Source organism: Oncorhynchus keta, chromosome 17 (assembly GCF_023373465.1).
Source record: "Oncorhynchus keta strain PuntledgeMale-10-30-2019 chromosome 17, Oket_V2, whole genome shotgun sequence".
In the NCBI taxonomy this organism is placed as follows: Eukaryota; Metazoa; Chordata; class Actinopteri; order Salmoniformes; family Salmonidae; genus Oncorhynchus; species Oncorhynchus keta.
Window position 1 is genome coordinate 7863402 of NC_068437.1, and position 25341 is coordinate 7888742.

Sequence of the window (25341 nt, forward strand, 5' to 3'; positions counted from 1 at the left end):
CAATGTCTATGGGACTTCCACCAATGATCCACTGGTATGATACAGTCATCCCTTTGGCACTGTCCACAGTGTTGAAATATCTCTCTCTCTGTGTCTCTCTCTCTGTGTCTCTAGCACCAAGCTGTCACCTCCCTCCAGTTGAAAGTAACATTCTCTCTCTTTTCCTCTCCTCCCACACTCCCTCCTCCCTTGTTCCTCTCCTCCCTCAGACAAAACTGCTCACTCAGTACGTGCTGAACCTGGCCAAGTACGACCAGAACTATGACATTCGCGACCGGGCACGCTTCATCCGCCAGCTCATCGTGCCCACTGACAAGAGTGGTGCCCTCAGCAAGTATGCCAAGAAGCTGTTCCTGGCCCTTAAGCCTGCGCCCGTCCTCGAATCTCCATTTAAAGGTGTCTTTCATCAGATGGTGTTCTTTTTTTACTAGCCTGGTCCCAGATCAGTTTGTGCTCTACTGCCAACGTCTATGGCGATAATGACCGCAGAGTTGGCATGATGGCACAACCAGATCTGAGACCAGGGACTCAGATCTGAGACTCTTACTATTTCTGCTTCTGTTTTGTGTTGTCAGACATAAGCCTTTTAGAATAAATTGTAAGTGAACATGGTCCTAACCATAATTCATACCATAGAGATACAATATAGTAATGTTTTATGTAATTATGTGGATCTTACTGTCTTTTTTTCTCTGTGTTTTCCAGATCGAGACCACTTCCAGCTGGGCTCGTTGTCCCACCTACTGAATGCCAAGGCCGGCGGCTACCAGGTGCTGCCTGACTGGCCCGAGGCCGCCCCAGACCCCTCTGTGCGCAACGTGGAGGTGAAGGAGTCTGTGCGTGCAGTGGAAACAGTAACAGCCAGAGACAGGGGGCCTCTAGGGGCACCCCAAAACCCGAGGGGGGCCCGAGGGGCGCTCCTCTAGTTGGGCAATGCCTTGGAGGGGGCGCAGCACCACCACCAAATTGCAGTAGCACCGAGACACTGACATATAACACTGACTTCATTAATCATGACCACCTGCCAGTCATTCACTGGTCACTCACTGTTCATTAGCATAACGTCATCCACGTATACACTACGCACATCCCTATTGTCTCCCATGCATTGTCAATGGGATGTTGCTTCCGCACATACTGCCAGTGGTGCCAGAATGTGTCCTGAAAAGGTTAATTCTGTTTTAGTCAAGTTCAAGGACCCAGATGCTTGAACTGTATGGTTGCCATATTATCTGCCCAGTAAACATGATTACGTAACAGCTAATAACGTAACAGAATGAATCTGAAATTGACTGGGCAACAGGAATGACCTGTCGTAGTGTGAACTCCGATCAACTGGTAACAGAGTGGAATGTTGTTATGCTAATGGCAGCTGAGGCTAGTTAGCTATCACACCTGAGCACACACTAGTGAAATTGGGAAATCCCTGTCAGGTGTCCGCTAGTAAACTCTAGCTGGCCTAGCTGTGGCCTACTTGCCAAGTTTATCCAATACCATGCTACCCATTAGACCCCTTGCTCCTCTGGCCTCTATAGGGTAACAAACACTCAATCACCCACACCCCCACCCTCTTTGGTGATATCTCACCTGCGTGAGCCAATGGCACATGGCATAAGGGGGTGGAAGGGTACCTTCCAGCAATGCAGCTCAGCTTGGAAACACACAGAAAAGAGGGAAAACAGGGTCTTATTCATTTTACAACGGAAAACGATAATAAGCGTTTATTGGACAACTCCAAGTAGTTTTCTTCTGTTTGATGCCTAATGAAAACAACCCAGCAAATGTACTGTTACTAAAACACACCACACAGACTCAAATAACCACCGTGCAGTAATGTGTCACCTAAACACCTCTAATTAGCCAAACCACAGAGGCTCCCATTTTTCCACATTATCATTCCATGTGCCATCGGTTCATTTTCAACGATATGTGCCAAAGGCTGACATCAAATCAATATCCTTAAGTCTCGCTCCTTTACGTCCAAATCCGCCTTCAAAACCCTTTAAAAAAATGTTTTTGTTGCGCTGGAGGAGGGACTTGAATTCTTGATTTGGTTTGCTTGTTCCATTGGTTTATCGTTGCTCCGTGAACTGTTTATGTTTGTTTTAACAATGTCTTTTCATTCCCCATGATTCTGCATTAATGTGTCATTCATGACCAAAGCAGGTTTCCAAACGAGTTCACATGTGGATTTGTGCCTGGTAACTTTTGACCCCATGACCTCTCTCTCTCTGCCCTCGGTCCGCAGATAGAGGAGGTCATAACCAGCAGTGAGGGGCGGATTGGCTTGCTAGGAGACACGCGAGAGGTGCCTCCCGTTTGAGAGTGCAGTGTATTTCTGCTGACTGCCCTACTCTCTCTCTAATTTCTCTGTACCACTCAAACAGGGCACTTCAGTGACTTAAAGAGAGAGTTCATCCAAATGACTAATTTCAGACACTTGAAGGGGTAGTTTGCCCAAATAACTAGTTGATCTTATCGTATGGATAGTCTAGCTACACTAGAAAAAAAGGTGCTAAGTAGAACCATCTCGGGGTTTTTGATTTGTCCCCATAGGGGAACCCTATTTGGTGCTGGGTAGAACCCTTTGCAGAGGATTCTGTCCAGTGGTGTAAAAAGTACCCAATTATCATACTTGAGTGAAAGTAAAAATACCTTTGTCGTGTCATGACTATCATTAATGTGTTTGACTGTTATTTTATAAAATAATTACATACCACGTTCAATTATTACGCAATTAAATTAATCATATAACAATTCATTAAGTAGTAATCTGGGGCACCACGGGAAAAGTTATTTAACAAGTTTAACAAGTTTAACAATCTCCTGACTAAACTCTAAAGATATCAATATCTCTTACATCAGTCACAGTCAATATTCTTGGATATCTGCATGAACCCTAGCATAAATGATGAATCAGCGATATACAAATGGGCATAATTATTTATTTACTAACTAACTAAATAATCATACAGAAATACATAAACACACAGTATAGTTATTGTTTACTAACACAATGCAATGAAAGGTCCCTAGTGGACTAAACCGATATGACGGCTTGTTACACAAAATGGAGGATTCAAAAGAGAAGGAAAGGGAAAAACAAAGGAATTCCACAATTGTACATACAGTTGAATAATACTTAAACAGCTGCAGAATTAATGTTCCTGTGTTGTCGTCTTCTTCATCGAGAGAATTTCTAACCATTTCGTATCTTTCAGCTCACGCAGTCGGTCACGCGGGTCTAATGTAGAGTCTAACCATTTTACACGCCCGTAGCAACCCAGCAATGTACTATATCTAGATATTTAAATTCCTACCATTTCAACGTGCAGTCACGCTCCACATTTTTCTGGTCTCAAAGAGTCTAACCATTTGTGACGTCCAGTTCAACACCGTCCACCTGCTTGGTCTGATATGTTAATTCTTCGCGAGGGGTTTTATGCACTCTGGCAAAGGGGGCGTTCCATGACGCCGACATAATGTTTTTGCCCACGTGGGTGTGGTCACTGACTGGTTAAGACTTTATATGAAAAACTATTTTTTCATTTAGAAGACTAACATCAGTATTCTTTAAATACCCACGGACCATTCCCAATGTTTGCATTACAGAAATATTGTTCATTATCCAGACTTTTGAGATTGTAGATTTGGCGGGAGTAATCTCCTTGAAACGAAAGGTTTCAATCCCTTCAATCCTGTTTCTACAAGATATTTACGAGCGCCATAAAATGGCCAACGTCACCCCTCTCCCCCTCTGCGGGAGAGAGAGGGCGCTGTAGAGCGGACTCACAGTAACCTGATCCTTCGATCCTCACAGGAGAGTCATGACACCTTAATAGAAAATGCCTCAAGTAAAAGTGAAATTCACCTAGTAAAATACTGTAATTATGAAGAATATATAAACGCAACATGTAAATGCAATAAAAGGCCACTCTAATGTGCAGTTTTGTCACACAACACAATGCCACAGATTGCAATTGGCAGTACGTCCAACCAGCCGCTCAACAGGTTTGCTAATGTCAACATTTTGAACAAAGTGCCCCGTTGTGGCGGTGGGGAAGGCATAAGACAACTAAAATAATTGTGTTTTATCAATGGCAACTTGAATGCACAGAAATACCATGATGAGATCCTGAGGCCCATTGTGAGGCACATTTATTTTAAGGTGTTTGTGAACAAAAGATGCATATCTGTATTCCCAGTCATGTGAAATCCATAGATTAGGGTCTAATGAATTTATTTCAATTGACTGATTTCCTTTATATGAACTGTAACTCAGTCAAATTTTGGAATTGTTGCATGATACGTTTATTTTATATTTTTTTTATATTTAGCAGTCATATGGCTTGTTGCATCGTTAACGCTTGCCGTGCGGTAGCAGAGTGTAGTCTTTGACAATTATTAGGAATTTCCTCTGACACCACCTGTTATATAGGTCCTAGATAGCAGGGAGCTTGGCCCCAGTGATGTACTGGGCCATATGCACTACCCTCTGTAGCCCCTTGTGGTCGAAGCCAAGCAGTTGCCATACCAAGCGGTGTTGCAGCCAGTCAAGATGCTCTCAGTAATGCAGCTATAGAATCTTTTTTTATTTACCCCTTTTTCTCCCCAATGTATTGGTATCCAATTGGTAGTCACAGTCTTGCCCCATCGCTGCAACTCCTGTACGGACTTGGGTGAGGCGATGGTCAAGAGTCGTGCGCCTGACCCAGCCAAGCTGCACTGTTTCTTGACAAAATGCCCGCTTAACCCGGAAGCCAGCCGCACCAATGTGTCGGAGGAATAACCGTACACCGGGCGACCGTGTCAGCGTGCATGCGCCCGGCCCGCCATAGGAGTCACTAGAGCGCGATGGGACAAGGCTATCTCGGCCGGCCAAACCCAAGGTATTGTTGTGCCCTCTTCACAACTGTGTTGGTTTGTGTGGACCATGATAGATCGTTAGTGATGTGGACACCGAGGAACTTGAAGCTCTCGACCAATCCCCAGTCCATGATCAGCTCCTTTGTCTTGCTTCCGTTGAGGGAGAGGTTGTTGTCCTGGCACCACACTGCCGGGTCTCTGACCTCCTCCTTATAGACTGTCTCACCGTCGTCGGTGATCAGGCCTACCACTGTCTTGTCGTCAGCAAACTTAATTATGGTTTTGGAGTTGTGCCACGCAATTGTGGGTGAACGGGGAGTACAGGGGGGACTAAGCATGCACCCCTGAGGGGACCCCATGTTAAAGGTTCAGCATGGCGAATGTGATGTTGCCTACCCTCACCACCTGAGGCAGCCCATCAGGAAGTCCAGGTTGCAGAGGGAGGTGTTCAGTCCCAGGGTCCTTAGCTTAGGGATGAGCTTGGAGGGCACTATGGTGTTGAATGTTGAGCTGTAGTCAATGAACAGCATTCTCACAAGGTGTTCCTCTGGTACAGGTGGGACAGGATAGTGTGGAGTGCAATAGAGTTTGCGTCATCTGTGGTATGCGAATTGGAGTGGGTCCAGGGTGTATGGGATAATGGTGTTGATGTGAGCCATGACCAGCCTTTCAAAGCATTTCATGGCTACATATGTGAGTGCTACGGGGTGATAGTCATTTAGACAGGTTACCTTGGCACAGGGACTGCTTGAAACATTTAGCTATTACAGGATGTGTCAGGGAGAGGTTGGAAATGTCAGTGAAGACACTTGCCAGCGCATGCTCTTACCCGTCCTAGTAATCTGTCTGCCCTGCGGCCTTGTGAATGTTAACCTGTTTACATCGGCTACGGAGAGTGTGGTCAAACAGTCGTCCGGAATAGCAGGTACTCTCATGCATGGTTCAGTGTTGCTTGCCTTGAAGCAAGCATAGAAGGCATTTAGCTCATCTGGTAGGCTCACATCACTTGGCAGCTCGCGGCTGGGTTCCCTGTTGTAATCTGTAATAGTTTGCAAGCCCTGCAACATCCGACGAGTATCAGAGCCAGTGTAGTAGGATGCAATCTTAGGCCTGTATTGACGCTTTGTCTGTTTGATTTGCTTGTCAAAGGTCATAGCAGGAGCCATCAAACAGGCAAGGCGTCAATACAGGACTAAGATCAAATCCTACTACTTCGGATTAATGTCCCGTTCCTTGAAAGTGGCAGCTCTAGCCTGTAGGTCAGTGCGGATGTTGCCTGTAATCCATTGCTTCTGGTTGGGATATGTACGCACTGTCACTGTGGGGATGATGTCATCAATGTACTTTATTAATGAAGCCGGTGACTGATGTTGTAAACTCCTCAATGCCATCGGATGAATTCCGGAAAATATTCCAGTCTGTGCTAGGGAAACAGTCCTGTAGCAAAGCATCCGCTTCATCGGACAACTTCTGTGTTGCCTGAGTCAATGGTACTTTCTGTTTGAGTGTTTGCTTGTAAGGAATCAGGAGGATGGAGTTATGGTTAGATTTGCCAAATGGAGGCAGAGGAAGAGCTTTGTATTTGTTTCTGTGTGTGGAGTAAAGGTGATCTAGATTTCTTTCTCCTGTAGTTGCACAGGTGACATGCGGGTAGAAATGTGATAAAACAGATTTCAGTTTCCCTGCGTAAAAAAAAAACGCAACTAGGGGCGCTGCCTCTGGATGAGCATTTTCTTGTTTGCTTATGGCCCTATACAGCTCGTTGAGTGCGGTCTTAGTGCCAGCATTGGTTTGTGGTGGTAAATAGACAGCTACGAAAAATATAGATGACAATTATTGGTAAATAGTATGGTCTACAGTTTTTAAATAAGTATTCCAACTCCGCTGAGCAGTACTGCCGGATGTAAATATTTAAGATCGCACACCAGCTGTGGCACCATATTAAAAAAGATTGGTGTTGGATGTCAAAGTGCCGATTGGTTTAGATGGGGAATTCACTTATTACTTAGCTGAGCCTATAAAGGATGGTAAATTGCTACAGGTATTCTATGAACATATTTCAAGAATTAATGCTATAGAAGTCCAAGTCAGCTCTATCTCTTATAGCTATTTATATAAAGAGAAAGTTTCAGTTTTGAAATGGACCGTAGCTAGATGGATAGTTAGGCTACTGGTCTCTAATTTTAGTAACAGAAATTGGACTTGTGTTAGTGGTACAGTTTGTGTATTTTGCGTGTGAACTGCTGTGTTTGACTCTTTCTTGTTGTGCGGTGTGTGCCAACCTTGTTTCCAATCCAAAATCTGCCTCTCTCGATCTTCTATGTTCTTCTCCTCATGTATTCCACCATTCAACCCCCGCTGGATTCATTCAATCATGGTTACACTACCATAGCGAAGTTCAATAAGCAAACACCACCTCATGCTTTACCATTGATGTATAGTCTTAGATATTGGATGTACCGTAATGATTATGATAACCATAAGTAATTGTGAATTTGTTAACTTGAACTGTATTAAGTTATTTAATAACTTGGTTAAAGTAAGTTAACAAATTGCTAGTTGAAGTAATTTCAAGTTGTAGAAGTAATGTTTAAAGTACTTTGGTAATGTTGTTTAATGAATGCTTAATTGTGGTTAAATCATATTTTTTTTAAGAGAGTAAGATAAGGCCTTGTAGTAACAATCGCTTAGAAGTGAAAACTGTTTTTGAACAGTATTGAGTAAGTGCAACTTGAATCCGTCTGTTCCTTTTTGCCTTGTTTTTTTATACCTCTTTCTAGACTTTTCTTCCTTTTTGTCATCTCACTTCCATCCCAATCTTTTTCTTTCTTCCGTCCTGCCAGGTTATTACGCTGCTTGAAAGAGTCACAACTTTAACCAGCGTGAGTCAGTCAGTGGCAAAGAGCTTGCCTCTTTGAGCCCCCCCCCCTTCCCCAAAGCGCCAAAGTGCTTTTTGACACCCCAGGCATACCGTAGCTGCTGTTCTGTGCCTAGCTAACTCAGCAAAACTACCCAGCTCAGCAACCTCCTCTGCCTCTACCATTAAAGAGTTGATTCCTTCAGAAGAGTTGACGGTCCTCCCACTTGTTGAAACTTCTCTTCTTCTTACTTTTTGTGGTTGTTGTTGTTGTCTTTTGCATGTGAGATAAACAACATACCGTATCAGTAAGAATAGAAAAGAATACACCCTGGTTAATACAATACATTTGAATGTCGTTACATTTTTCAGTGCCAGGACATTGACTACTCCTGGAGGACATCACATCTTTATTGGAACTACTCCCTTTAAAAAATCTAAATCAAACACTATTACCAAACTGGCCATGAAGGCATCACCTTGGTGCTGCCACCTAGCTGTGGAAAACGATAAATACAAGTTAAACATGTTACACAGTACATGTTATGACAATTGTGTAAACTAAAGCTTCCCGGGACTGTACCATAATGGATGCCCATTATGGCTGGTTGGTTTGTTTCACAGGGTCGGTCCCAGGGGGAAGCAGTCATGGCCATGCTGCGTCTTCGATCCTTGGCTGCATCCGAAATGGCACCCCATTCCCCTATAGCGCGTTACTTTTGACCTGAGCCCTATGCGGGCCCTGGTCAAAAGTATTGCATTAGGGAATACGGTGGCATTTCGGATGAACCCCTCTTCTCTGCTTCCATTGAAATGCTTCGGACGTGGTGGTGACACGGCTGACTCTTTGACCTCTGACCTCTTTGCCAGGTGCCGGAGTGGACCAAGTGCAGCAGCCGTGAGAAAAGGAAAGAAAAGAAGGCGGACAAGCCATTCTACTCTGACTCGGAGGGCGAGTCTGGCCCGACCGAGTCTGCTGACAGTGGTGACTAGGGCTGCTTACTTCCATTCACAACCGCACAACCCGCTTCACCACACGTGCTAGCATGAAGAATAATACTGTGATAACGTAAAAAGCGTTTGTGTGTGTGCATCCGTGGAAATGTTTGCCTATATGTGTTTTATCATGTCCTACGAGTAGGGTTGCAAAGGGAGGGTATATTACGTTTACCAGTAAACCACCAGAATCTGGGAAACATTCAAGGATTTTATGTAATTTTTATAAAATAATAAGATTAGATGATTTTAAAATTAAAGACAATTATGAAAAATCTGTAAAACATTATCCAAAATATAACCCATCAATTTAGTGAATACCGTTGGTGTTTAATATCAGGGTTTCAGCATGAAATATCCTTTATATTTTTACACACTTTTATTTATTTTACTATGTCAATATGTCTTTGTTGTAAATGTTTTGGAGGCAGTTGTGAAAAAGTAAATAGTTGTGACAGTTGCAGAGTTATTTGAAAATGATGCCATTGTTGATTCAATGCTTTTGAAATTTATTGGCTTATTTTCCACTATAACCTCATAGAAAATGGGGAGACAGATGAACAAAAAATGTATATTTTATATGAATCCATTAAAAAAAAAAAGTTATTCAAGTATAAATGACCAAAGTTGCCGTAAATGGCCTGTTCATTTTTTAAAATTCTGAAAATGCCAATAACCTACAGGTCTTTTGCAACCCGACCTTCAAGTATATGAGACAAAATCTGTGTAGCATGGGATGAATAGAAACCTATCCTCTCCACCCCCCAGCCTCAGACACAGCCAGCGGCTCAGAGAGTGGCAGTGGCAGTGAGGAGAGCGGCTCGGGATCCGAGAGTGAGGAGAGCAACGAGGAGTCTGAGTCTGCAAGCGATGAGGACGAGGAGGAAGAGGGGAAGAAGAAAAAGAAGAATGTGGAGAAGATCAAAGCAAGGAAACCAGTTCCAGAAAGTGAAAGGTAGCACACATTTTTCGCTTAAAGAAATGTTTCCGGAAAATTGAAAACTACCTTGTTATTTTTTTAAACCTCACGTTTTGGAATCGACATGTCAGTGTATTGTTTATTATGCATTTATGAACCATCTCCAGTCTAACCTGCCAACCTTTAGAATGTGCTCGTTCCTGTGATGTAGTGAACCCCCACTCTGAAGCAAGTTTTCAAGTGGCTGCATGGCTTATCATTTAGTTATTTTGATAACAGTGAAAATACATTGAATGCATCAATCAAATCCATGCATCATAAGTGATAAAACATTTAAAATGCTAAGTTAGATGTATTAGACTTCGGTAGTGGTTTCATAGATCTCTTTCAATGTATTTCTCTGTAAACCAGAAAATGTTGAGCGCTAAAGATGGCATTGTAGGCACACATTAGAAGATCATTGTTAACCCAATCAGAAAAACTATGCTCACAACTTGTATCTCCGAAATTATGTTTTTGGTGTATTTTGTTAACATTTTGGAATATATTGTGGAATAAGCTATAAGATTTTTACAAGGCACGCGTCCATCCATCCCTTTCGTGAATCGCAAGACAACATACAACTTTGATGCGCTCGAGAAATGTGTACCTCAAACGTTCACTCATTTTTTAGATGAAAAATTATTGGCCTACCTTGGTATTCGGTATTTTATTAGAATCCCCATTAGCTGTTGCGAAAGCAGCAGCTACTCTTCCTGTGGTCCACATGAAACATGACAAAAAAACGGAACAGACCAGAGATGATGGAGCTGACAGAGATGGTCACCTCGCTTCGTGTTCTTAGGAAACTATGCAGTATTTTGTTTTTTATGTATTATTTCTTACATTGCTACCCCAGGAAATCTTAGGTCTTATTACTTACAGCCGGGAAGAAGTATTGGATATAAGAGCAACGTCAACTTACCAACATTATGACCAGGAATATGACTTTCCCAAAGCGGATCCTCTGTTTGGACCACCACCCAGGACAATGGATCGGATCCCAATAGGAGACCCAAAACAACGGCGCCGCAGAAGGGGCAGACAGAGCGGTCTTCTGGTCAGGCTCCATAGACGGGCACATTGCTCACTGCTCCCGAGTATACTACTCGTCAATGTCTAGTCTCTTGACAACAAGGTATACGAAATTCAAGCAAGGGTTGCCTTCCAGGGAGGCATCAGAGATTGTAACATTATCTGTTTCACGGAAACATTGCTCACTCGGGATATGTTATCAGAGTCAGTACAGCCACCCGGTTTCTTCACACATCACGCCGACAGAAACAAACATCTCTCTGGTAAGAAGAAGGACAGGGGTGTTTGCCTTTTGATTAAAGAGTCTTGGTGTGATCATAACAACATACAGGGACTCAAGCCGCCCTTTTGCTCACCTGACCTAGAATTCCTTACAATCAAATGCCACCTGCATTATCTACCAAGAGAATTCTCTTCGATTATAATCACAGCCGTGTATATCCCCCTCCCCCAAGCAGACACCTCGACAGCCCTGTAAACTGGAAACCATATATCCTGAGGCGCATTTATTGTAGCTGGGGATTTTAACAAAGCTACTCTGAAAACAAGGCTCCCTAAATTTTATCAGCATATCGAATGCACAACCTGGGCTGGCAACATTCTGGATCATTGCTACTCTAACTTCCGCGACGCATACAAATCCCTCCCTCGCCCTCCTTTCAGCAAATCTGACCACGACTCCATTTCAAGATTGCTTCGATCATGTGAACTGGGATATGTTCCTGATAGCCTCAGACAATATTGATAGATACGCTGATTCAGTGAGCAAGTTTATTAGCAAGTGCATCGGTGATGTTGTACCCACAGTGACTATTAAAACCTTTCCCAACCAGAAACTGTGGATTGATGGCAGCATTCGTGCAAAGCTGAAAGCGCAAACCACTGCTTTTAATCATGGCAAGGCGACCGGAAACATGATCGAATATAAACAGTATAGTTATTCCCTCCGCAAGGCAATCAAACAAGCTAAGTGTCAGTATAGAGACAAAGTAGAGTCACAATTCAACGTCTCAGGCACGAGACCTATGTGGCAGGGTCTACAGTCAATCACGGATTACAAAAAGAAAACCAGCCCATTGCGGACACCTACGTCTTGCTCCCAGACAAATTAAACAACTTCTTTGCTCGCTTTGAGGACAATACAGTGCCACTGACACGGCCCGCTACCAAAACCTGCGTGCTGTCCTTCACCGCAGCCAACATGAGTAAAACATTTAAACGTGTTAACCCTCGCAATGCTGCCGGCCCAGACGGCATCCCTAGCCGCGTCCTCAGAGCATGCTGGTGTCTTGGTGTGTTTACGGACATATTCAATCAATCCCTATCCCAGTCTGCTGTTCCCACATGCTTCAAGAGGGCCACCATTGTTCCTGTTCCCAAGAAAGTTAAGGTAACTAAGCTAAACGACTATCCCCCATTGCACTCACTTCCGTCATCATGAAATGCTTTGAGAGACTAGTCAAGGACCATATTACCTCCACCCTACCTGACACCCTCCAATTTGCTTACCGCCCCAATAGGTCACAGACGACGCAATCACACTGCACACTTCCCCAACCCATCTGGACAACAGGAATACCTATGTAAGAATGCTGTGCATCGATTACAGCTCAGCATTTAACATCATAGTACCCTCCAAACTCGTCATTAAGCTCGAGACCCTGGGTCTCGACCCCGCTCTTTGCAGCTGGGTCCTTGACTTTCTGATGGGTTGCCCCCAGGCGGTGAGCGTAGGAAACAACAGCTCCACCCCGTTGATCCTCAACACTGGAGGCTCACAAGGGTGCGTTCTCAGCCCTCTCCTGTACTCCCGGTTCACCCATGACTGCGTGGCCATGCACACCTCCAATTCAATCATCAAGTTTGCAGACGACACTACAGTGTTAGGCTTGATTACCAACAATGACGAGACGGCCTACAGGGAGGAGGTGAGGGCCCTTGGAGTGTGGTGTCAGGAAAATAACCTCACACTCAACGTCAAAAAAACAAAGGAGATGATTGTGGACTTCAGGAAACAGTAGAGGGAGCACCCGCCTATCCACATCGACGGGACAGTAGTGGAGAGGGTAGAACGTTTTAAGTTCCTCGCCGTACAACCTCACGGACGAACTGAAATGGTCCACCCACACAGACAGCGTGGTGAAGAAGGCGCAACAGTGCCTCTTCAACCCCTTTTGGCTTGTCACCAAAAGCACTCACAAACTTTTACAGATGCACAATCGAGAGCATCCTGTCGGGCTGTATCACCGCCTGGTACAGCAACTGCTCCGCCCAGAACTGTAAGGCTCTCCAGAGGGTAGTGAGGTCTGCACAACGCATCACCGGGGGCAAACTACCTGCCCTCCAGGACACCTAACACCACCCGATGTCACAGGAAGGCCATAAAGATCATCAAGGACAACAACCACCCGAGCCACTGCCTGTTCACCCCGCAATCATCCAGAAGGCGAGGTCAGTACAGGTGCATCAAAGCTGGGACCGAGAGACTGAAAAACAGCTTCTATCTCAAGGACATCAGACTTTTAAACAGCCATCACTAACATTGAGTGGCTGCTGCCAACATACCAACTAAAATCTCTAGCCACTTTAATCACTAATAACTGGATGAAATAAATGTATCACTAGTCACTTTAAACAATGCCACTTTATATAATGTTTACATACCCTACATTACTCATCTCATATGTATATACTGTACTCTATACCATCTACTACATCTTGCTTATGCCGCGAGGCCATCGCTCATCCATTTATTTATATGTACATATTCTTATTCATTCCTTTACACTTGTGTGTGTATAAGGTAGCTGTTGTGAAATTGTTAGATATTACTGCATGGTCGGAACTAGAAGCAGAAGCATTTCGCAACACTCGCATTAACATCTGCTAACCATGTGTATGTGACCAATAACATTTGATTTGACATTAATTGACAAGAACAGCTCAAGAACAGAAGTACATCCATTTAAAAATGGCACACGTAGCCTACATATCAATCCATACACACAAACTATCTAGGTCAAATAGGGGAGAGGTTTTGTGCCGTGAGTGTTGCTTTGCTTTTTTTTAACCAGGTTTGCTGTTAATCTGAGCAATATGAGATGAGAGTTCCATGAAATAATGACTATATATAGTGCTGTATGCTTTTTTGAATTTGTTCTGGATTTGGGGACTGTGAAAAGACCCCTGGTGGGCATGTCTGGTGGGGTAAGTGTGTGTGTCAGAGGTGTAAGTTGACTATGCAAACAATTTATAAAAAGAAGTGATGCAGTCAGTCTCTCCTCAACAGTTAACCAAGAGAGACTGGCATGCATAGTATTTATATTAGCCCTCTGATTACAATGAAGAGCAAGACGTACCACTCTGTTCTGGGTCAGCTTAACTAGGTCTTTCCTTGCAGCACTCGACCACACGACCTGGACAATTTTATTTATTTTTTTGATTTTTTTTAACCTTTATTTAACCAGGTAAGTCAATTAAGAACACATTCTTATTTTCAATGACGGCCTGGGAACAGTGGGTTAACTGCCTGTTCAGGGGCAGAACGACAGATTTGTACCTTGTCAGCTCAGGGGTTTGAACTCGCAACCTTCCGGTTACTAGTCCAACGCTCTAACCACTAGGCTACGCTGCCACCCCAATAATCAAGATATGACAGAACTAGAGCCTGCAGGACTTGCTTTTTGGAATGTGTTATGAAAAAGAGCATCTATTTATTACGGGCAGACCTCTCCCCATCTTTACAATTGAATCGATATGTTTTGAACTTGACAGTTTACTATCTACGGTAACACAAAGTAACTTGTTCAACAGCCACACCATTCATTACCAGATTCCCCTTTATGTTGTCTCAACCGTCCATCTAAATCAAATCATTTAATGTGTTTACTTTTTGTCTTTATAAACTTTCACACACATATTCTATGATATGGGGCAATCCAATGTAGGCAACACTACAGCTGTTAATTGCCAGCGATCATCATTCATCACGTAGGCATATGATATAATTGATACCTGACTTTCAAGGAGTCGGACATTTGATGCAAACATAAGTATACATTTTCCGTTGTATAAAATGACATTATCACATTCGCTTGCTGGTTTGCCATACTAACCTGACGAGACCATGCGTGACAACCGAAGCTGATAGACAATGTTGATTGGCAGGTGGAACGATGTCCAATGAGATTGCAAGATTAAAGTGGGAGGTGGGATCAGGTCAGCACAGTATTGTCCAATGAGCCCAACATGAACACCCCACATGCACACCACATTTTTTTTCTTCTCTTCTCTTCTCACACTTTACAGAGGCTCGAGAACAATGATGATGTACACAATTGTGCACAATTTTCGGGGTCACATTTTGGCTCGTGAGCGCTACTTTCAAAACTACTGGCTAAAATGATACAAAACCATTATAATGTATCTTTAATATCAGCTATTGACGATGAATTGTTGGCCCTAATCTCAATTATACATAAATTGGATAATGATTAAAGAGGAATTCCAGTCAAAAGTTTAAATTGTATGTTTTGTCTTTACCTATTAATTCATATTCAATCTGATGTGTGTAACCCAAAGAATGTAGTCAAAATCTGTAGCAGAGCACTAGGAAATGCAATGCTATGACATGAGCTCTAAAGATGTGAAATTCCTTCATTAAACCTTTTTATACTTGTTTACCATTGCATCACAGTGAGCCGAGCAGTGGAGAGGATGTGAAGAAAAGTGAGAAGAAGAGCAAACCGCGGATTGGTAGCTCCGAGTCAGAATCCGAGGAGGACGACGATAGTGAGTCAGAGAGCAGCGAGTCAGAGGAGGAGGAGTCAGAAGAGGAGTCAGAGGAGGAGACCAAGAAGAAAAAGAAGGTGGGTAATGAAAGACTCGAAAATACACGTACTACAGATATACACACACACACACACACACACACAGTGAGAGACGTAACACACACATTCTAAATTGGCATTATTTGATATTTGTAAAGGCGTTCGTCAGTTGAAGGAGAAGCGGACCAAAATGCAGCGTGGTGGTTACTCATGTTCTTTAATGAAGACTCGACGATACATGAAATAACTATAATATACAAAAAAACAACAAACGAAACGTGAAAACCTATTACAGCCTATCTGGTGAACACTACACAGAGACAGGAACAATCACCCACAAAATACACAGTGAAACCCAGGCTACCTAAATATGGTTCCCAATCAGAGACAACGAGAATCACCTGACTCTGATTGAGAACCGCCTCAGGCAGCCATAGACTAATTAGTCACCCCACAAAACCCCAAGACAAAAAACACACCACAATAACCCATGTCACACCCTGGCCTGACCAAATAAAGAAAGAAAACACAAAATACTAAGACCAAGGCGTGACAATATTGGCATAAAGCACATAGATATTCTTTGATGTCAACATTCCCAGTGGACTATCAAATAAAGAAAGTCGCACACTCCATAAATAAACTCCCAGCAATGTAATGGGTATTTACCAATGTTTCGGCATCACTGTGCCTTCCTCAGTGTAATGTCATGAATACTTTGAAGCAGGTTATGTAGACAGACACACAGTGCAATTAGTGTAACGAATGACAGTAGTGAGGGGTGTGTCATAATGATTAAGTTAATTAAAATGAATTGGTGAAACTGTTACAAAATAGTTTAAAAATATTAAATATATTACGCTATTGTTATCATATAGAAACATGGAATATTGTACATAATATTAGCATCAACATAAATTGTTTCATTCAATTTCACATAATAATTTCGTATTTTATTTTTGTTACATGTAATCTTTTGGTTCAACCTTAATATATAATGAGCATCGTCAACAGGGGGAACATGTAAAAAATTATTTTTCAATTTATAAGACTTCATAAAGGAAAAACATAACACCAATTCTACATTGGCATTATCTGATGGTTGGCATAAAGCACGTAGATATTCTCTGATGTCAACATTCACAATGGATTCATTAAACTAATGATAAATGGTCAATTCTGCCACTTTTCAACCTCATATTCATAATCTCCACCACCAACCAGTTTCTACATATGTGAAAACAGTGTTTCTATGAGCGATCCATGGTTAAAATAGTGACATCACAAGGTAGGATCAAAAACTGCAATGAATTTCTAGCCCAAGGGAGGGTATTTTCTTGCTTCCGTCAAATAACATGTTTTAAGTTTTGATGATGTCATTAGGTAGAACTTGTTAACAAAAAAATTATACAAAATGTCGAAATTCGCCATTTTCACATATATTGACACGGGTATTGTGCTGGAGATAATGAAAATGAGGTTGAAAAGTCGTGGAGTTGCCCTAGGCACTACTTTCATTCATCTGCATGTCTAGCCCTTATATTTAGCCTCACAATGAAGTGTTTTACAATTTGACATAAACAGTTTTATTGAAAAATGTAAAAATAAAAAAAATAAAAAAATAAAAATGTCTGCCAAGTAAAAACCTGATCAAAATGAATTTATGTTTGCTCATTGGGAAATGAATATCCAACTAGTCAGTTGCTGTCACAAATTCCAAACTTCACATTTGCCACTATCTGAGCTTATTACAGTATTATACACAGTATAATACAGGATTTCCTATGATCTTCAATGTAGAAAAACACCTTACCTTCAAAAAACTGTTGTATGGCTTGTGAGCGTCGTAGAGCAAACAATGCATGATTACATGTACGTGTTCGAAAGAGTCTCCGCTCAAACCACTCTGGCTTTAGAGACGTTTTTGTGAGAAGAACCGCCCGCAGGCCCCTTTGGGACCCGCCCTTGTCTCACAAACACTGCCCTAGCTCAGCCCAAGTTAATCACACAGACTAGTGATTGGTTTCAATGGATGCAGAAGAGATGGATTAATCCAATGGTTCAACAGAAGTCTGTAGCTCAAACACACTATGTTTTAAAAGGGGTTAGAAGTCCAAAACGCGCCAGCATGGGACTGTATGAACATATTCCTTTGCTTTCATGCACAAGTGGTAATATAGTTTATATCTATTTACTTTTCCCCCTCCTTTTATACACTATATTCAGGTGGCAGGTCTCCTTCTGCATGTGGGTTAGTTTCTCCTTCTCTTCCTTTCAGACCACAGCATCTAAACCTCCATCCAAACCACCCAAAAAAGAGAACAAGAAAGAAAAGAAAGAAATGTCTCTGCTTGATTTTGATGACTGTAAGTTCACCTCCTTTTTACTAAATCCACGATACCAGGAATTCAGTGACAGTCTACACTTTCCCCCCTCAAGTGGTCCTACATAGAATTTGAATGGGATGATGAACGATTGGTAATGGATGTCACTGGATAAGTCTATTTTAATTATGTGCAGATTTATTCCCTATTATTTCAAATTCAAAATCAAATGTTTAAAATCTAATATATCCATGTCTGTGGTACTGAACTTTGCAACTTCAGAAGTCCACAATCGCCATTGTCCATGATGCAGAATCGCCGCTATTTGCTTGTTTGTTTACATTAGCGCAGCATCAGACTATACATGATTGCTCCCCAGTCTTTGAGAATACGCTGTGCTCTTTCCTCTTCCTAGTTGACCCCGCTCCATCTCCGTCTCAAGTCACGCCCCTCAACAACTTCCTGTCCAGCAGCCTAGTGACAGATCTGGAGGGCTTGTCCCTGACCGACAATGTTCTGTCCCCTACGGTGAGTACCCTTTCTAGGACAAACTACCCATAGCCCCTAACCCCCGAAGGCCTAAGCACTTCATATAGATGTAGATTGCTAGAGAAAGATAATGTAGATTTAAAGAGAGATTAAGTGCCATACATTCCAAGCTTTATAACATTTTATGAGTGCCAATTTTGCTGAATATTTTTGAAGATGTATAGTATTTTCTGGTAAATTTGAGCGGGTAACTGTAGTATCATCTAAAATCAGAAGGCACAACAATGAGGTTCTAGCTTCAGCATGTTTACTAGCCTAGTCTGTGCATGTCATACATGGGTACTGATACCCACAAGGGCCATCCTACTACATCTTCCCCTCTCCAATGAAAAATAATTCAACATTCATAACCACTGAAGCATAACTGAAATGCAATTTGGAAACCACTATTATTCTCTTTAACACTTATGCATTAACTTAGCTACAGTCTCTTTTTGCTGGGTATGGTCCCCAACAGTATGCATTCTATTCATGTAACATAGTCTTTCAGCCACTCTGGTGGCTTCACATCCCTTTTTGGGCGAGCTTGTCGCTCTGTGAGCATTCTCTCTCCTTCTCCCTCTTTTTGTGCGTTGTCTGTGGACTCCTCAGCCTGTGTGCCTAGTAGATCTGGAAGAGCTCTGAGGTGTTTTGTTAATCCGTACCTCCTCGGAGCCTGTGTCCACCACATAGGAGCGTGGGGCATCTGCTTTCCTCAGCACTATTTTTGGTGTCTTTTAGTTTGTAATCCACACACGTTGACGTTCTGTCAGCTCTTGCCTCTCCGTAGCACGGCGTCTCCGATTTAAAGTCTCCAGTTTGTGTTTTTTTCAGCCATTTGTCCCTCTCAGTGAAGGCCTTCCTGTTAGGCCATTGGGGTTTAAGCCCAGCCGGCGAGACAGGCAAGGGAGGGAGCGCAGCCTCCTGCCCATCAGGAGCTCGGCAGGTGGCGGCCCATGATGCAGTGGTGTAACTCTGTATGGTAACAGAGCCATGTATGGATAGTTGTTCTTTTTTATCAGTCCTTTGACTGTTTTCACAGCTCTCTCTACCTCACCGTTGCTCTGTGCATGGTAGGGGTTTCTGGTCACATGTGTGAATTTCATATTCTACGGCAAATGCAGAAAAGGAGCTTGCGGAGAATGGGGGATCTGTAACCAGGACCTCAGCAAGCCCTTGCCCAGAAAGAATTGACTTTAGTACATTGATAACACCAGCTGATGTGGTTATGGGTGTCTTTTTTCCATAAGTTCTTATCTGCCCCTACCTTTTGCCATTGCTGTTTTGGCAGCTCCCTCGCCATCATTGGTTCAGGATGACAAGGTTAACATTGTGCACACACCTCACACTGGGCCACCAGCTTGGCAATCTAAGTGCTCAGACCCAGCCACCACACCGACTGTTGAGCCCTCTGTCTGCATTTGGTTATCCCCATGGGTCCCTCATGCACTCTCTAGAATTTCCGGTTGTAGAGTCTCTGGGATAGCTCTCCGTTGTCCTTTCATGAGAAGGTCTCCATTACAGTGGAAGTCACGTTGGTGCACCCAATAGGGCTTCAGCAGCTGAGGCAGTTCCTCCTGCCTGGGCCATCCCTTTTTGCACTGCTGTACTATCTGTCGGCAGATGGGGTCTCGCTGTTGCTCCTCTGCAATCTGCTGCAGTTTGGTCTGAGATGCAGGTAGACTGTCTCTTACTGCATTAATAGACACCTGTACCTCCCCCTCTAGACATGGCTCCTCCTCTGTTAATGGACGTATAATTGGGGCATGGAGAGTGCGTCTGCTGTGATCAGTGCCTTCCCTGGCGCATACACCATATTGTAGGTGAACCTCGGCAATCTGAGGCTGAAGTGCAGGACTCTGGGAGGCAAGTCGTCCAGTGTTTTTGTCCCTAACAGAGCCAACAGTGGTTTGTGGTCAGTCTCTGCTGTAAACTGCAGGTCAATAAGGTATTGGCTGAGCCTTTCACCTGCCCATGTGATTACCAACACCTCCTTCTCCACTTGTGCATACTTTTGCGCCGTGTCGGATAAGCTTTGTGAGATGTATGCTATTGGACGCCACTCCATGCTGTCCTGCATCTGTGTGAGGACTGCTTACACCTTTGTCATAGCGTGGGGACGGTACTGAGTCAAACACTCTCTGTGACAGCAGGTCTCCTTTGATCTTGTCAAATGCCACCAGTAAGTCTCTCAGGGGTTTGGTTGTATCTGAAAACTGTGGGAGGAACTGTGGGAGGAACTTACCCACATATGTGGCCATGCTTAAGAAGGTCCTGACTTCAGCCGCATTCTGGGGGATGGGCATATCTGTGATGATGCTGATCTTCTCCGGGCCCGGCTCAATTCCAGCTGCACTGATTTTGTGTCCCAAGAACCTCTGACTCCACTCAGCCCATCCAACAATTGGAACATGTGTCTTTGGAAATGCTCAGGACCGGAAGCGATTCCAAATGGCAAAACGTTAAAACAGTCCTGAGCGGGCATCCAGTTTTGTGAAGATTTGTGAGGCATCCAACTAAGCTAGCAACTGTTCCACTGATGGTCAGATGTGTCTCTCTCTGCAGAGAGCCTCATTCAAGTCCCCATTAGCTTTTGGGACCACCATTATCCCTGCACACCTGCCAGTGGGACTCTCTATTTTAGACAGCCCCAATTTCTTCCATACTCACCAACTCTTCCTTTGCTTTTGCCAATAAACGGATAGGGGGGGGGGGGGGGGGGTGTAAGGGCATAAGGGACCGCATCCTCTTTCAGGTTTTGTAGTCACCTTCCTAGGCCAGAAAACACTTTTGGAAATGTCTTTTGGAAAACATCCCTTGGGTCCTCCAGTTCAATTGCTGGCAGCCCCAGCAACGGTCTGGCCAGAGAGTGAATGGCAAAGACAGGTTGGATGGCACTTTTTGTCTTTACTCTCCAGTTTACTTACCAACTGCCCTACCACTGGTAATATCTTACAGTTTTTAGTTTGTAGAGAGCAAAGGGCCATTTCTACTATAGCTATACAGTTTTGTGGGGATTGCGGTCACTGCTGCCCATGTGTCTGGTTTAAATGACACAACCTCCCCATTGAGTTTGATATCCGAGTGCCCGCCATCATTGTTTTTTCCTTACTTGTCCCAGAAAGATGCTGTCCTACTGTAGCTCCTCCTCTGAGACCTCATGCGTTTGCTTTGTATTTGTATTTATTATGGATCCCCATTAGCTGCTGCCAAGGCTACTCTTCCTGGGGCTACTCTTCCTGGGGCTACTCTTCCTGGGGCTACTCTTCCTGGGGTCCAGCAAAATTAAGGCAGTTTATACAATTTTAAAAACATTACAATACATCCACATGCCCTCAGGCCTCTACTTTACCAGTACCACATATATACAGTACAAAATCCATGTGTACGTGTGTATAGTGCGTATATTATCGTGTGTGTGTGTATGCATGTGTCTATGCCTATGTTCGTGTTGCTTCACAGTCCCCGCTGTTCCATAAGAATCTGTTTTTTTACATCTAATTTAACTGATTGCATGACTTACTTGATGTGGAATAGAGTTTCTGCAGCATTAGTAAAGATGTGATCAATACATGTTGATGATTTCATTACTGTGCTGTTTGTAACTACCCTGGTAGGTTGACTGATAACCTGAACCAGGTTACAGCCACTGGTTACTATTTTAATATTTTTCTTGAGTGGGCAGCTTGATGAAAGCCAGTCAATATTTAAATCACCCAGAAAATAAACCTCTCTGTTGATATCACATACATTATCAAGCATTTCACACATGTCATCCAGATACTGACTGTTAGCACTTGGTGGTCTATAGCAGCTTCCCACCAGAATGGCCTTTACGTGATCGACAGACTGCTGAAAAGTGACATTTCCTGCATTCCGCATCCTTTGCTGGGCAATCTTCCCATCTGTGGAAAGGGGATTATCCCACATTTGTGACAAACACTTGAACTGGCTACTGGTGCTGTCTGTGATTGTTTTCTCCGCGTCGGTCTCTGTTCTGTGTTCCCCTCCATTTTTGTTGTTGCACGGTATGAACGCATGTGTTTCCTCACTCTCTTCACTCTGCAAGGAGCTGATGTGGTGCAACATTGTCTGCTGGTATTTTTACTGTCTCACTCTGCCTAACCTGGTTTACAGCTTTGGACAAGGGAAGCTGGGAATCCAACTGTAACTTTTCAGAAAGTGAGATATTTCTTATTCCCACTACAATCTGATCTCGGGTCAACTCTTCCCTGAGTGCGCAAAACCGACAATGTTCCGCTAGCTTGTGAGCAGCTGTGATAAAACTGTTGGTGGTTTTACCCTGCTCCTGTTTGCCCACATTAAGCCTAGCTCTCTCAAATATAATGTCTCCCTACGAAATGCATTTCAACACAGTCTTTAATGGCACAGTAGTTAAGTTTATCTTCCTCAGTCAACGGTGAAGCATTTAATATATCCTCACCTTCATCACCCATAGAGTAGATCAGTGTATTATCTTGAAATGCCACATTTTTCACATTTAAGCCTGAAGCTACTCTGTACCTTTCAAAGCACCTGATCCATTTCGGCCAGTTTTGAATGTACATACAATCTAAATTCTCCAGGGGACTAATGCAAAATCCCTTTAGCATAAGCCACTGGCCTGTCCATGTTTGCACGAGAGCCCGTTGAACTTGGGAGCCGCAAACCCTGAAATCCCGCCAGTTCCTTCCTCTTGCAACATGTGCTAGCAGTAACTTAGTCCTTCCTCATTAGTCCTTGCTAGCCCAATGAGGATCTGCTCTGTTTATCTCCAACACTGTGCCCTCTTTGCTTTGAAACAGCCTGTCGGCCTGAATGTATGATTTACATCACGTTTGTGTGATTATTAAAACCACTTCTGACACAATGTAGTATCATCTAAAATAAGGAAGTGCCGTGTCTGTTTTCTCCTCATTACACACCGCAGACCAACAGATATTCTTTACATCAATTTTATAGGAATCACTACCAAACTTAATATATGACCCCTTATACACTTTATTAGGCCCAGCCTTTGGAACTTTGGTTTTCCTAGATATGACTACTATATTGTGATCATTACATCCAATGGATCTAGATACTGCTTTCAAGCGAATTTCCGCAGCATTAGTAAAGATGTGATCAATACATGTTGATGATTTCATTCCTGTGCTGTTTGTAACTACCCTGGTGGGTTGACTGATAACCTGGTTACAGGCTCTGGTTACTGTTTGAAGCTTTTTCTTGAGTGGAAAGCTTGATGAAAGCCAGTCAATATTTAAATCACCCAGAAAATATACCTCTCTGTTGATATCACATACATTATCAAGCATTTCACACGTCATCCACATACTGAATGTATGATTTACTTGGTAAGTCCTTCACGTTTATGTGATTATTAAAGCCACTTCTGACACAATGCAGTATCATCTAAAATAAGGAGGTACAACAACGAGGTTCTTGCTTCAGCATGTTTACTAGCCTAGTCTGCACATGTCATACATAGTCATACATAGGTATGGATACCCACAAGGGCCAACCTACTACAGTAACCCCAACTGGGATTCTAAACTGTGTCCAGCGACAGTCAACCCAACACTATAGCCAGTGTCCAGGTGTTTGATACAATATGTAAGCCTGCTTGGCTGTACATGCAGTTTTTACTCAACCCCCCCTACCTGTTTCCGTACCACAGACCATCGTCCCATCCGGCAATCTGAAGACCTACGAGCTGCTCCACCGTATCACCGGCGAGGGCCTGTCAGTGGAGTACTGCTTCAGCCGCCAGCCGTTCAGCCCCGACCCGCACATGGTGGCAGTCAAAATCCAGTTCACCAACAGCGCCACCTCCGAGGCCAAGAGCCTGCACATGGAGGACGCCAAGTTGCAATCAGGCATGAGGATCAAAGAGTTCCCTGAGATCGGTCAGTCAACATTTCACAACAGAATTCCTCTTTTAATAGTTTTGAAAAAGGGTTCTAAAAGGATCCTTTGAGGACCGGTAGGGTTCTACATGGAACCCTTTTTTATCTGAAGAATACTTTTTGGAAAAGCGAATTGAAAGAAATGGTTCTTTGTTGGGTTAAGTTTTGCAACGGGGTCAGTTTAAATTAGAATTACACCTCAGTCATTCCGTGATCTATCTAGGTAGCTGTTTGTCAATGTTCTGGGCTAGTTAGTGCACTGTCTCTTTTACCTAGTATCTTGTGTTGTCTTCAGAGGTGTTACCTGCTGGCGAGACTGTCAGCGTGGTGATGGGCATCGATTTCTGTGATTCCACACAGGCAGCCAACTTCCAGCTCTGGTAAGAAAAAGCCTGCTCCCTGCCCCACCCCCCCCCCCCACCCCCTGTATGGCCAGTCAAGTATCAAACTAGTGATGCAAAATGATGGAAACTTGGTTTTTCAGAAATCCTGTTTTTTACTTATTGGGTGTTCTGGAAAACCAGAGAATTCCTGGGAAAGTTTCTGGAATTTTGCGACCCTAATCACTACACAGTCCTATTGCTCTATTCTCCTATAAGTGAATCATGTCATGTCTTATTGTTCCTTTGCAGCACTCACACCAGGAAGTTCTTTGTGTCGATCCAGCCACCGGTTGGAGAGCTGATGATGCCAATCTTTATGACAGAAAATGAGTTCAAAAAGGAGCAAGGTGAGCACAGGAACCAATGCATGGAAATCAAACAATATGGGCCCCATTTTGACTGCGGTAAAGAAACAATGCTAGTGTGAACAAAGGGTAATACAACTTTACAGTTTTGTAATAGTAAAATCCCTGAATTGATGCAGTGTGTTTTGAGATGTCTTTGCCTCTCTGGATGTTGTTTTGAGTTGGTATCCAAAAGAACACTCAAGAATTAATACATTTCTGAGGCAAATCATCGTATATTAATTTTTTTGTCAGTGATGAATGGCAATTTCCACCAGTCACTACACAAACTAACCCTAACAATGGCATGTGACT

The 25341-nt window shown here is 43.2% G+C and overlaps 2 protein-coding genes across 14 annotated transcripts in view; one reads left to right on the forward strand and one right to left on the reverse strand.

Annotated features, from left to right (window-relative positions):
- Window positions 1–25341, reverse strand: part of prdm11 (PR domain containing 11) — a 362582-nt gene that overhangs the window by 145847 nt on the left and 191394 nt on the right. The window lies entirely within an intron of this gene.
- Window positions 1–25341, forward strand: part of LOC118396354 (AP-3 complex subunit beta-2) — a 96500-nt gene that overhangs the window by 66718 nt on the left and 4441 nt on the right. For 5 of the 12 annotated variants that reach the window (XM_052465368.1, XM_052465359.1, XM_052465364.1 and 2 more), the window contains exons 16-26: window positions 210–396; window positions 706–836; window positions 7710–7748; window positions 8594–8708; window positions 9488–9674; window positions 15409–15580; window positions 17820–17907; window positions 18281–18393; window positions 24071–24299; window positions 24595–24679; window positions 24932–25029. In XM_052465368.1, the coding sequence (XP_052321328.1) occupies window positions 210–396; window positions 706–836; window positions 7710–7748; window positions 8594–8708; window positions 9488–9674; window positions 15409–15580; window positions 17820–17907; window positions 18281–18393; window positions 24071–24299; window positions 24595–24679; window positions 24932–25029 (1444 nt within the window). The remainder of the gene's footprint in view (window positions 1–209; window positions 397–705; window positions 837–7709; window positions 7749–8593; window positions 8709–9487; window positions 9675–15408; window positions 15581–17819; window positions 17908–18280; window positions 18394–24070; window positions 24300–24594; window positions 24680–24931; window positions 25030–25341) is intronic. The other 7 variants (XM_052465369.1, XM_052465371.1, XM_052465365.1 and 4 more) reach the window with 3 other exon arrangements.